The sequence below is a fragment of the Salmo salar genome, chromosome ssa26 (assembly GCF_905237065.1).
Source record: "Salmo salar chromosome ssa26, Ssal_v3.1, whole genome shotgun sequence".
NCBI lineage: Eukaryota > Metazoa > Chordata > Actinopteri > Salmoniformes > Salmonidae > Salmo > Salmo salar.
This window is the reverse complement of record NC_059467.1, coordinates 5165412-5178950: the sequence shown is the minus strand read 5'-3', so window position 1 is coordinate 5178950 and position 13539 is coordinate 5165412. Positions and strand designations below refer to the sequence as shown.

Genomic DNA, 13539 nt, shown 5'->3' with positions numbered 1-13539 from the left:
ATCCTTGGGAGCAATTTCCAAACGCCTGAAGGTATCACGTTCATCTGTACAAACAATGGTACGCAAGTATAAACATCATGGGACAACACAGCCGTCATACCGCTCAGAAAGGAGACGCGTTCTGTCTCCTAGAGATGAATGTACTTTGGTGCGAAAAGTGCAAATCAATCCCAAAAAAACAGCAAAGGATCTTGTGATGATGCTATATCCACAGTAAAATGAGTCCTATATCGACATAACCTGAAAGGCCGCTCAGCAAGGAAGAAGCCACTGCTCCAAAACTGCCATAAAAAAGCCAGACTACGTTTTGCAACTGCACATTTGGACAAAGATTGTAATTTTTGGTGAAATGTCCTCTGGTCTGATGAAACAAAAACAGAACTGTTTGGCCATAATGACCGTCGTTATGTTTGGAGGAAAAAGGGGGAGGCTTGCAAGCTGAAGAATACTATCCCAACCGTGAAGCACAGGGGTGGCAGCATCATGTTGTGGGGGTGCTTTGCTGCAGGAGGGATTGGTTCACTTCACAAAATAGATGGCATCATGAGGAAGGACAATTATGTGGATATATTGAAGCAATATCTCAAGACATCAGTCAGGAAGTTAAAGCTTGGTCATTAATGGGTCTTCCAAATGGACAATGACCCCAAGCATACTTCCAAAGTTGTGGCAAAATGGCTTAAGGACAACAAAGTCAAGGTATTGGAGTGGCCATCACAAAGCCCTGATCTCAATCCTATATAAAATTTGTGGGCAGAACTGAAAAAGATTGTGCGAGCAAGCCTGACTCAGTTACACCAGCTCTGTAAAGAGGAATGGGCCAAAATTCACCCAACTTATTGTGGGAGGCTTGTGGAAGGCTACCCAAAACGATTGGCCCAAGTTAGACAATTTAAAGGCAATGCTACCAAATAGTAATTGAGTATATGTAAACTTCTGACCCACTGGGAATGTGATGAAAGAAATAAAAGCTGAAATAAATAATTCTCTCTACTATTATTCTGACATTTCACATTCTTAAAATAAAGTGGTGATCCTACCTGACCTAAGACAGGGAATTTTTACTAGGATTAAATGTCAAGAATTGTGAAAAACTGAGTTTAAATGTATTTGGCTAAGGTGTATGTTAACTTCCAAATTCAACTGTATATACTGAGATCATGTGACACTTAGATTGCACACAGGTGGACTTCATTTAACTAATTATGTGACTTCTGAAGGTAATTGGTTGCACCAGATCTTTTTTAGGGGCTTCATAGCAAAGGGGTGAATACATATGCATACACCACTTTTCTGTTATTTATTTTTTTGAATTTTTTGAAACAAGTAATTTTTTTCATTTCACTTCACCAATTTCGACTATTTTGTTTTTGTCCATTACATGAAATCCAAATAAAAATCAATTTAAATTACAGGTTTTAATTCATCAAAATAGGAAAAACGCCAAGGGGATAAATACTTTTGCAAGGCACTGTATATAGACTTGAAATCACTGGCCACTTTTATAAATGGAACACTGGTCACTTTAATGATGTTTACACATCTTGCATTAGTCATTTCATATGTATATACTGTATTCTATTCTATTCTACTGTATCTTAGTCTATGCCGCTCTGACATTGCTCGTCAATATATTTATATATTCTTAATTCCATTCCTTTACTTAGATTTGTGTGTATTTGGGTATATATTTGGGAAATTGTTAGATATTACTTGTTAGATATTACTGCACTGCCGAAGCTAGAAACAAGCACTTCACTACACCCGCAATAACATCTGCTAAACACGTGTATGTGACAATACATTTGATTTGATTTGATAGCAAACTTCCTTTTATCAGGGGTGACAGGTTTTCTCTATGAAAAAGTAGGCTGGGCCTCTGACGTCAAATAGGTCGAAACATTGCATGCTGTTCATTTATAAAGCTCTTCCGCAAAAACTCCAGAATTACTCAAATTATTACTAACCTAAAGACGTACGAGATACCATACCCAGTCACAGGTATGGCCAAATATTGACATTTCTTCTGTCACCACAGATTTAGGTAAAACAGATTTTAGTTTCTTTGCACCTCATTTATGGAACAATCGTCAGAATACTCTGCAATTGGATGCATTGGTGCCTTTCGAACAATTCAGATTCACTGAGTAATGTTGTTGTTTTTTATGATTGTGTTTGCATTTTCTTTGTATATTTCCTATACTCCTATGCTGCCTAGATTGCCTAAGTGTTTGTCATTGAGTTCTCTTTTAAAAGAGACCTTGGTCTCAATGGTACTCCAGCCTGCCTAAAAAAAAGTTTAATTACAAAAATGCTGTAAATAGGATTTGGGTGCATCATATTTTCAAATATACTGAAATTCAATTCATGGTGATATCATGGTGGTTCTGATCCAAAAAACATTTAATTGTCCACAATTTCACTACTTTAGAAGAACCAGGGTTGCAGGTCAGCTGACTTTAAGGGGAATTTTACAGTTGCATGACAATATTGTTGCCATTCATACCTGAATTTCTGCACAGAATGCAGCTGTTATTTGAAATGTAATGCTTCCCTGAATATAAAGACATGATCTAGGCTTCCATCCAATTGGCGACAGATTTCCATGAGAATATTCTAAAATATGCAAATTTTCCCACCAGAGGTGTGTCTCCATCAAACTGACTTGTTGCGGATAAAATGATGTGCGTGATGATGTAGCGCACATAAAGTGTTTTGAGGCTTAATTTTCCATGTACTGAATGAAAATAAGTTTTATATGTTTCCATGGCATTTTCAACTCTACCAATAACTTGTCACAGAAACTGCCCAATCTGGTCTTCGCGCTTGGTCTAAATAACAGTTTGCTCATAAAGTGGACAGGGTGGGTTATATGTTGAGATATGGATACGAGCAATATCATTTGTAGTTGATAATTGGCAGCCAAGTATTGATCATCATATCACCAGCATTCAAATAAAACCCTAAATATTTATTGGAAATATGCATGAAGGTCATCATCATCCATCACTTAACCATTATGATCTTCATCATAATTGATTTAATCTGCCTATGTACTTTTAAAGATTTTCCACATCGTCGTGGTAGTACAGCGTAGCATAGTCTGTCATTGCGTGACTCCAAGTTTACTTCAATATGATGGTTTATTATGTCAATATATGCGCATAAAGGAGTTTCCACCGCTATTGTTGCATAATACATTTAACAGACGCTAAAAGATCCCACAACTTTAAGATCCCACCATTATGAAATTGTGCCACTTTTTTATACGGCATGACTTTACTCGCATAGAAACAATGGATGGAAACGTGATTATTGAGGCGACCAAGCAAATAAGATATACTGTGCATCTTTTGAGCAGAAGATAAAATCTTTATCCATGTTCAAGAGAGCAGTTTCATTGAATTCATTCATATTATATGATTTGGTCTATCCTTATTTGCAATGTTGTGTGTGTCACGCTGGAAGTAAGAACATGTCTGACGTGTGGTGCGGTGGCGTGAATTACTGCATGTTGTTGTGAGTTGCTGGTACAATAAGGAATGATAGTGTCCTGAGTCAAAATCATCTCCAGCACCAGGGGTCTAATGAGCTAACATATGGAATTGTTTTAAGATGGTCATACCATGGATCATTTAGCTATTGGATTTTGAAATATATTTGATAAAATATTGAATTTGACCTTTACTACTATAGCCCATAGAAACACTTTGAATAACACATTCATGAATGGGAAAAAGACATAAGGAATCATAAGGAACAAGGTTTTAAAGTGTCTGTCCTATATCTAGGAGATAAAAGAAAGCTCAGGAAATATTAGTGTTTTTAAAAAAACGTATTTAACCCCTTATTTTTGTTGGCACAAAACTACCTCGGTAGTTCCATTCATTTGTATGGGTTACATTCAGATGAGCTCTGTGACACTTGTGGGGGTCGTAGAGCAAAACAGACACTACAGACCGTTCGGAAGCTACAGACGTTTTCTTGAGAAGCTCAGCCTCCGTCCACCGCAGATGCAGAAGGCTAACATAGGCAGATACGTAAAAAAAATATATATTTTATTTGTCACATACACATGGTTTGCAGATGTTAATGCGAGTGTAGCGAAATGCTTGTGCTTCTAGTTCCGGCCATGCAGTAATATCTAACAAGTAATCTAACAATTTCACAACAACTACCTTATACACACAAGTGTAAAGGAATGAATAAGAATATGTACATAGAAATATATGGATGAGCGATGGCCGAACGGCATAGGCAAGATGCAGTAGATGTTATAGAGTACAGTATATACATATTTTACATTTATGCAATTCAGCAGACGCTCTTATCCAGAGCGACTTACATATGAGATGAGTAATGTAGGGTATGTAAACATTATATAAAGCGGCATTGTTGGGTGGAAGTTGGATTGAGACCAATGGAGGCTCCTCAGAGGAGGAAGGGGAGGACCATCCTCAACAGTGAATTTCAGACAAATTTTTATACATTCAAAAAGTTATCCTTTTCAGATAAAACTATACTAAATATATTCACGTCACCAAATAATTTATTAATACACACTGTTTTGCAATGAAGGTCTACAGTAGCCTCAGCAGCACTCTGTAGGGTAGCACCACAGTATAGCTGGAGGACAGCTAGCTTCTGTCCTCCTCTGGGTACATTGACTTCAACACACAACCAAGGAGGCTCATGGTTCTCACCCCCTTCCATAGGCTTACACCATAATTATGACAACTTCCGGAGGACGCCCAGGACATCCTCCAACCTATCAGAGCTCTTGCAGCATGCACTGACATGTTGTCCACCCAATCGAAGGAACAGAGAATGAATCTAGTAGTGATAGCATAAACTACAGCTAGCTAGCACTGCAGTGCATAAAATGTGGTGAGTATTGTCTCAAAGAGAGAGAAAGACAATAGTTAAACAGTTTTGAGAGAAAGAAAGCTAGCTATATTTCGTAATATATATTTTTTCACTTACTTAGCTAGAGTCTAACATAACTAGCTAGTTTAGCCTACTCAAACACCCGGCTCAAACAGAGAGGGATGCTATATTAGATAGCTGGCTTTTGCTATCCAACACTGGAACTCTTACAAGTCAACGTAAGCTTCTGGTTTTATTAATTTATTGCCACTGGGGCCTGCCGGTATAACTGCTGATGATTGTACACTGTACTGCATGATTGTAGTGGGTTTACTAACACATTAGTTCTAGTAGCTATGTTGACTATGATGCAACAACGTAATAGGCTGTGTGAAGCAGTTAGCAGTCATGATATAAAGGTTTGGCTTGGAAACGTTTTTTTGCCTGGTCACAGACAGCTGATGTATTGTGCACTGAAGTCCACACACTTAGGGAAAAGGTGAGAGGAGGAGAGAGAGTAGATAGATGCGAGGAATTATATAATGTATATAACGAGCTGTTTGTATGTGGCTGCTATGAAATTGAACTGCGTTTGATCGCGATTAGGGATGTATTTATTGCGCAGATTCTGTTGAATAATGTTTCTTAAACAGAAGCAAACAGAACAAAACGGGGATAAACATACCAGAATTTGTCCAATAGAAACGGTCGTTTGCCACCGTTGGACTAATGATTACACCCTAGATCAGCTAGGTGCAGGCAAGAGTGTGCAAGGCAGTATTGAAGTGTCAGTGTCTGTCACCTTGATTATTAAAAATGATATCGACCTGTGCACCTACACGGTAAACTTTCATTCATAGGCTAGGTTGTAGCAACCTCATAATAATGGGTACAGGGAAAATTCAAGTACAGTATGATGAAGTACCCTAAACCTATCGATGCTACATTGAGCTGGGTCAATGGAATATGAATGGCAGTCATCCAATATGCTATATCCAATAGCATATGTATCATCCTCCCTCATCTTAAACTGTACCGACCGCCACTGATTGAAACACAAAAAGTATCTCTAGCTTAAACTGATGGATTTTAATAGGGATTTGTTTTATTATGTTACTTAGATTGATGCACAGGTGAGTCAATAAACTGTTAAGGATTAAAATGTCGTAACTTTTAATGGTGTCATCGGACAAAACTTTTGAACTTTATATTTGTTTCTACAAAACTTAGAAATGTGCCGTTTTCACATATGTTGACACTGGTATTGTGCTGGAGATAATGAATATGATGGTGAAAAGTGATTGAGTTGCCCTTTAAGCCTAATGTAAGAAACTGCAGTGTCTGAACACAAGATGGTGTCATTGTGGTTCAGTGGTGGTACCTACTGGATGATCGTGACCGTCCGTTCATGAAGATGTTGAGGAACTTCTTAGAGAAGTGCAAGTTCGCCTCCGGGGTGGTGTCCTCTGACAGACAGGCGGTGGCTTCTCTCCTCACCCTTCCCACTCTTGCTCTCTCCTCCTCCTCCTCTTCCTCTTCTTCCACTTCCTCTTTATACTTCTCCCCTATGGCCAACTTGTACGGAGACGAGACGCAGTTGTCGTAGACGGTCGCAGAGTTGCTGTCGTCGCTGTAACATTGGTAACACTGCTGCAGACTTACCAGTTCGAGCTGCGCGTGCTCGTCCACAACGAGTGTGTACTTCACAGAGTCGTAAGACAGACCACTCGCTTCCGAGCTCATCAAAGTACTCATGGGGGCACCACAGCCACCACGTCCCAAATACTGCCTGCCTCCCACAACCCTTACCTTCTCATCCTCAGCCTCACCCTCTACCCCAAATGTCTCATCCTGGACATCTACATACTCCACCCCTGCCCCTGCCCCTGCCCTCACCATCGCCCCTGCTCCTCCTTCCCTCAGGCCGAGGTTCAGGGCTAAGCCTGGGTGTTCCCTGGGGGGGGCGGTAGAGGGAGGGGTAAAGAGAGCCTCCACATAGGAGGCGTAGGAGGGAGGGGGCACGTACACCTCGTCTTCCTCACAGATGGAAGGGTTGGTCCGGTCGGGCAGAGGCTGGTAAGGGGGCGGGCCCTCGGTGTCAGAGCTGATTGACATGCGTCCGTGCTCTGGCTGCTGGGACAGGAATGGGTGGTCCTGCTCGGAACGGTGCACGGGAGTCAGATAGATCTCCTCGGTGGGTTCTAGGCGTACATCTGTGTGATAGCGGATCTTCTCTCTGTGTGTCCCCCCTTCGCCCTTCCCTGGGGGGCCCAGAGGTGTGAGTGTGTAGTTTTGGGGAGGCGGGGATGCTGGGGGCTTCTCCGGCAGTTTGGAGTGTGTCCCTGCTGTGGAGCTGTGGGTGTGTCCAGAAGTGTGTTTGTATCTGCAGGGAGTGTCAGTGGATGTGCCGCGGTCCTTGGTCTGCGTCCCACCTCCCTGATGCAGCTTGTCCTCGTCGCTTAGACAGCGGTGCTCATGGGGAGAGGTCAGCCCGCCTGGGGGAGGGAGACAGACAGAGACCCAAGCATACACAGACATACATACAAGACACAGACATACAGACGTGCAGGCACACAGACAGACATACAAGCAGACATACATACAAGAAGACACAAAGACAGACATATCCACACATGTACACATTAACATAGAAAATGCACAAACACATACAAGGGCACCGAGCACATATCCTAGTGGTTAGAGTGTTGGGCCAGTAACCGAAATGTTGCTAGATCAAATCCCTGAGCTGACATGGTAAAATTCTGTCGTTCTGCCCCTGAGCAAGGCAGTTAACCCACTGTTCTTAGGCCGTCATTGTAAATAATAATTTTTTCTTAACTGACTTGCCTAATTAAATAAAGGTTCAATTAAAAATAAAACAGATGGAAACGTATGCAGCAGTTCACATACGGTACACACAGACAGTGCAAATACAGAGCAACATGCACAGACAAACGCACACAAATATCAGAAATGTCTAGTTGGTTAGGTAACACTGGGATTACACTCTAAATCCACGTTACTCGTCATATTCAGTGGGCAGCAAATAGAATGTGATTGACCTAGTACGTCATAATCCACTGTCAAAAACTATTAGAGCCTTGCAGGGATGCTGTCACTGCTTTCAGAGGACACTAATACATGCTTTGAGAGCAATGTATAAACATCTTTTAATAAATTAAGTTATAATTACAACCATTACTAATGATTGGGGGTGTGAAGCAATGAAGAGAGTCAGATAATGTCATTATAAGGAGACAAATGTATCCTGGAGAGTATGTAGTTGGCCAATACAGATAATTGTACCAGGAAGTGCCATTGGAATGGAGAACTATATTTTTCAAGAGATATCTGATCAAGAAAACAGCAATATAAAGCACCAAACCAAATAGGTACTAGTGGACCTAAAGCAGACGCGGTTATATATTAGAGAGACAGATGTAACCTCAAAATGTGTACCAGCCCTATGTGCTTCAATAATAAAAAGTAAACCATTTTCTATTTGTTTTGTTATCCTTTCTGTCCATACACATTTAGTGACAGCTAGGGTAATAGAAGCGTCATAGTTGTGCAGCATTGGCCATCTTTTTAACATCTGAGTCGGTGGTGCTAGTCGGTAACTCAACACACTCTCTGCTAGTTTTACATATACTGTAGTTCAGAGAGGCCATTCTAACACATCCACAGACAGATTTAGGACAATGTTACAATGGATGAAAGGAAATATGTTTATAGTTCTAGGGGCAGTGGTTGATTCTGCAGTCACTGCTTTGTTTCCTAATTATATCTACTAAATCAGCAAAATCAGCAACCCCCCCAAAAGATTAAACTGGTGGTATTAGCCAGCAGTCTCCTGTAAAGTGAAGTGATGGTGGAACAGCTCACCTGTTTTGAGGGGGAGGAAGAGCGCGAGACCTTCTCCTGCCAGCTGTACTTCTTACCAAATGAGTTGTTGTTTAATGTGTCCTGAGAGGGCAAGAGAGAATGGTAAAAAAAGACAGAGAGATGAAGCGAGAGAGAATGACACGGCAAAAGAGAGGGAATGGAGAGATTGTGAGTGAGAGAGATTTGGATGCACAAAGTCAATGTACACAATCTCTTTCTTTCTCTCTCTCTACCCTGCCTCTCTCTCATTCACTGACTCACTCACTCACTGACTCACTCATTCACTCACTCACTCACTCACTCACTCACTCTCTTTCACACAGACAAAGCTTTTATTCTGTTGAATGATCAGGGAGTCTTTTGTCTGTGCTCCGTGGTGTGCATTTAAAGGGACCCAATGTCCCTTTTCCAAGCTTGTGAAACACACCCACACTCAGAGGGGGGATTGTTTTTAGAAGCTGGGGGGCCAACAGCTCCCCTGTCTTACACCCAGAACCCCCACTGATTCCCCTCATCTCCCTTCTCTGGTTTGGGGTAGAATGTTGTCTCTGTCTATGACTTTCTGTCTATGACTCTCTCTCTCTCTCTCTCTCTCTCTCTCTTTCTGTCTATGACTCTCTCTCTCTCTCTCTTTCTGTCTGACTCTCTCTCGCTCTCTTTCTGTCTGACTCTCTCGCTCTCTTTCTGTCTATGACTCTCTCTCTCTCTCTCTCTCTTTCTGTCTATGACTCTCTCTCGCTCTCTTTCTGTCTGACTCTCTCTTGCTCTCTCTCTTTCTGTCTATGACTCTCTCGCTCTCTCTCTTTCTGTCTATGACCCTCTCTCTCTCTCTGTCTATGACTCTCTCTCGCTCTCTTTCTGTCTATGACTCTCTCTCTCTTTCTGTCTATGACTCTCTCTCTCTCTTTCTGTCTGACTCTCTCTCGCTCTCTCTCTTTCTGTCTATGACTCTCTCGCTCTCTCTCTTTCTGTCTATGACCCTCTCTCTCTCTCTGTCTATGACTCTCTCTCTCTCTTTCTGTCTATGACTCTCTCTCTCTCTCTTTCTGTCTATGACTCTCTCTCTCTCTCAAATAAATTGATCAGGTATCAATTATTCAATTTATAATCTCAATCAGTTTGATATCAGGATTTATACATTTAGAAAATAATAATTACGTTTCATACTATATATATATCAATGGCTTAACTGGCCAGTGATGATCTGAAGGGCCGTTGTTTTGTGGACGCACAAAATATCTGGATTAGACGTAGTTGGGGGAGAGAAAGCAGAGAGGTCAGGCGGTGGTGATATCCTCCTTTTAACCTGTTAGGGCTAGGGGGCAGTATTGACACGGCTGGATAAAAAACGTACCCGATTTAATCTGGTTACTACTCCTGCCCAGTAACTAGAATATGCATATAATTATTGGCTTTGGATAGAAAACACCCTAAAGTTTCTAAAACTGTTTGAATGGTGTCTGTGAGTATAACAGAACTCATATGGCAGGCCAAAACCTGAGAAGATTCCATGCAGGAAGTGCCTTGTCTGACAATTTCTTGCCCTTCTTGATTATCTCTATCCATTACAGAGGATCTCTGCTGTTACGTGACACTTCCTATGGCTCCCATGGGCTCTCAGAAGGCGGCAAAAAGCTGAATCGTGGCTTTGCAGGCTCTGGCTGAAAAAAAGTAGCGCGTTTGGGTAGTGGCTGGTTACAGTACTGTGAGACTCAGGCGCGTGCCCGAGTCGACCTCATGCTTTGTTTTCTTTCGTCTGTTTACCTAAACGCAGATTCCCAGTCGGAATATTATCGCTTTTTTTACGAGAAAAATGGCATAAAAATGGATTTTAAACAGCGGTTGACATGCTTCGAAGTACGCTAATGGAATATTTAGAATTTTTTTGTCACGAATTGCGCCATGCTCGTGACCCTTATTTACACTTCGGATAGTGTCTTGAACGCACGAACAAAACGCCGCTATTTGGATATAACGATGGATTATTTTGGACCAAACCAACATTTGTTATTGAAGTAGCAGTCCTGGGAGTGCATTCTGACGAAGAACACCAAAGGTAATCAAACTTTTGTAATAGTAAATCGGAGTTTGGTCAGGGCTAAACTTGGTGGGTGTCTAAATAGCTAGCCGTGATGGCTGGGCTATGTACTCAGAATATTGCAAAATGTGCTTTCACCGAAAAGCTATTTTAAAATCGGACACCTCGATTGCACAAAGGAGTTCTGTATCTATAATTCTTAAAATAATTGTTATGTTTTTTGTGAACGTTTATCGTGAGTAATTTAGTAAATTCACCGGAGGTTTGCGGGGGTATGCTAGTTCTGAACGTCACATGCTAATGTAAAAAGCTGGTTTTTGATATAAATATGAACTTGATTGAACAAAACATGCATGTATTGTATAACATCATGTCCTAGGTGTGTCATCTGATGAAGATCATCAAAGGTTAGTGCTGCATTTAGCTGTGGTTTGGGTTTTTGTGACATTATATGCTAGCTTGAAAAATGGGTGTCTGATTATTTCTGGCTGGGTACTCTGCTGACATAATCTAATGTTTTGCTTTCGTTGTAAAGCCTTTTTGAAATCGGACAGTGTGGTTAGATTAACGAGAGTCTTGTCTTTAAAATGCTGTAAAATAGTCATATGTTTGAGAAATTGAAGTAATAGCATTTCTAAGGTATTTGAAAATCGCGCCACGGGATTACACTGGCTGTTGCGTAGGTGGGACGAAATCGTCCCACTGGCCCTAGAGAAGTTAACATTAGAATTTTTTCAGAATACTGACGATGGATCAACTCCTAGAGAGATATTTAGGTTGCTTATACTAATGCTTACCCAAAAATAATTCACTAAATCATTGCTTTGGCACATCATTGCGCACATAATGAAATATTTTGAGACAAATTACAGACAGTAGTCTACAAGAAACAAAATAGAACAATTGATTGAACATGAAATGTACAGTGCCTTCGGAAAGTATTCAGACTCCTTGACTTTTTCCACATTTTGTTTGGTTACAGCCTTATTCTAAAATTGATTACATCGATTTTTCCCCTCAATCTACACACAATAACCCATAATGACAAAGGAAAAACAGTTTTTGGAAATTTTTGCTAATTCATAAAAACTTAAACTGAAATATAACTTTGACATAAGTATTCAGACCCTTTACTCAGTACATTGTTGAAACACCTTTGGCAGCGATTACAGTCTCGAGTCTTCTTGGGTATGCCGCTACAAGGTTGGCACACCTGTATTTGAGGAGTTTCTCCCATTCTTCTCTGCAGATCCTCTCAAGCTCTGTCAGGATGGATGGGGAGCGTTGGTGCACAACTATTTTCAGGTCTCCCCAGAGATGTTCGATCGGGTTCAAGTCCGGGCTCTGGCTGGGCCACTCAAGGACATTCAGAGACTTGTCCCAAAGCCACTTGCAATGTCTTGGCTGTGTGCTTAGGGTAATTGTCCTGTTCGAAGGTGAGGCTTCGCCCAGTCTGAGGTCCTGAGTGCTCTGGAGCAGGTTTTCATCAAGGAAATCTATGTACTTTGTGCCGTTCATCTTTGCCTCGATCCTGACTAGTCTCCTAGTCCCTGCCGCTGAAAAACATCCCCACAGCATGATCCTGCCACCACCATGCTTCACCGTAGGGATTGTGCCTGGTTTCCTCCAGAAGTGACGTTTGAAATTCATGCCAAAGAGTTCAATCTTGGTTTCATCAGACCAGAGACTCTTGTTTCTCATGGTCTGAGAGTCTTTAGGCGCCTTTTGGCAAACTCCAAGCGGGCTGTCATGTGTCTTTTACTGAGGAGTGGCTTCTGTCTAATTGGTGGAGTGCTGCAGAGATGGTTGTCCTTGTGGAAGTTTCTCCCATCTCCACAGAGGAACTATGGACCATCAGGTTCTTGGTCACCTCCCTGACCACGGCCCTTCGCCCCCGATTGCTCAGTTTGGCCGGGCGGCCAGCTCTAGGAAGAGTCCTGCTGGTTCCAAACTTCTTCCATTTAAGAATGATGGAGGAAATTGTGTTTTTAGGGACCTTCAATGCTGCATACATGTTTTGGTAGCAATCCCCAGATCTGTGCCTTGACACAATCCTGTCTCGGAGCTCTACGGACAATTCCTTCGACCTTATGGCTTGGTTTTTGCTCTGACATACACTGTCAACTGTGGGACCTTATATAGACAGTTGTGTGCCTTTCCAAATCATGTCCACTCAATTGAATTTACCACAGGTGGACTCCAATCAAGTTGTAGAAACATCTCAAGGATGATCAATGGAAACAGGATGCACCTGAGCTCAATTTCGAGTCTCATAGCAAAGGGTCTGAAAATGTATGTAAATAAGCTATTTTTGTTTTCGCTTTGTCATTATGGGTTATTATATGTAGATTGCTGAGAAATAGTTTTATTTAATCATTTTTAGAATAAGACTGTTATCCTCTCTGGGCTAGGCGGGACGTAATCGTCCCACCTACGTAACAGCCAGTGTAATCCAGTGGCGCGATTTTCAAATACCTTAAAAATCCTATTACTTCAATTTCTCAAACATATGACTATTTTACAGCTATTTAAAGACAAGACTCTCGTTAATCTAACCACACTGTCCGATTTCAAAAAGGCTTTACAACGAAAGCAAAACATTAGATTATGTCAGCAGAGTACCCAGCCAGAAATAATCAGACACCCATTTTTCAAGCTAGCATATAATGTCACAAAAACCCAAACCACAGCTAAATGCAGCACTAACCTTTGATGATCTTCATCAGATGACAACCCTAGGACATTATGTT

General features: G+C 41.3%; 2 protein-coding genes across 3 annotated transcripts in view; both read right to left on the bottom strand.

Annotated features, from left to right (window-relative positions):
* The window catches only part of LOC106587053 (C-Jun-amino-terminal kinase-interacting protein 1), a 47341-nt gene extending 39986 nt beyond the window's left edge, over positions 1–7355 (bottom strand). Inside the window, exon 1 of the mRNA XM_045708435.1 lies at positions 6252–7355. Within this exon, the coding sequence (XP_045564391.1) occupies positions 6252–6981 (730 nt within the window). The 5' untranslated portion in view covers positions 6982–7355. The remainder of the gene's footprint in view (positions 1–6251) is intronic.
* LOC123730759 (C-Jun-amino-terminal kinase-interacting protein 1) overlaps positions 7089–13539 on the bottom strand; it is a 117534-nt gene continuing 111083 nt past the window's right edge. For both annotated transcript variants that reach the window (XM_045708436.1, XM_045708437.1), the window contains 2 exons: positions 8752–8832; positions 7089–7361 (listed from right to left, as the gene is read on the bottom strand). In XM_045708436.1, the coding sequence (XP_045564392.1) occupies positions 7353–7361; positions 8752–8832 (90 nt within the window). In that variant the 3' untranslated portion in view covers positions 7089–7352. The remainder of the gene's footprint in view (positions 7362–8751; positions 8833–13539) is intronic.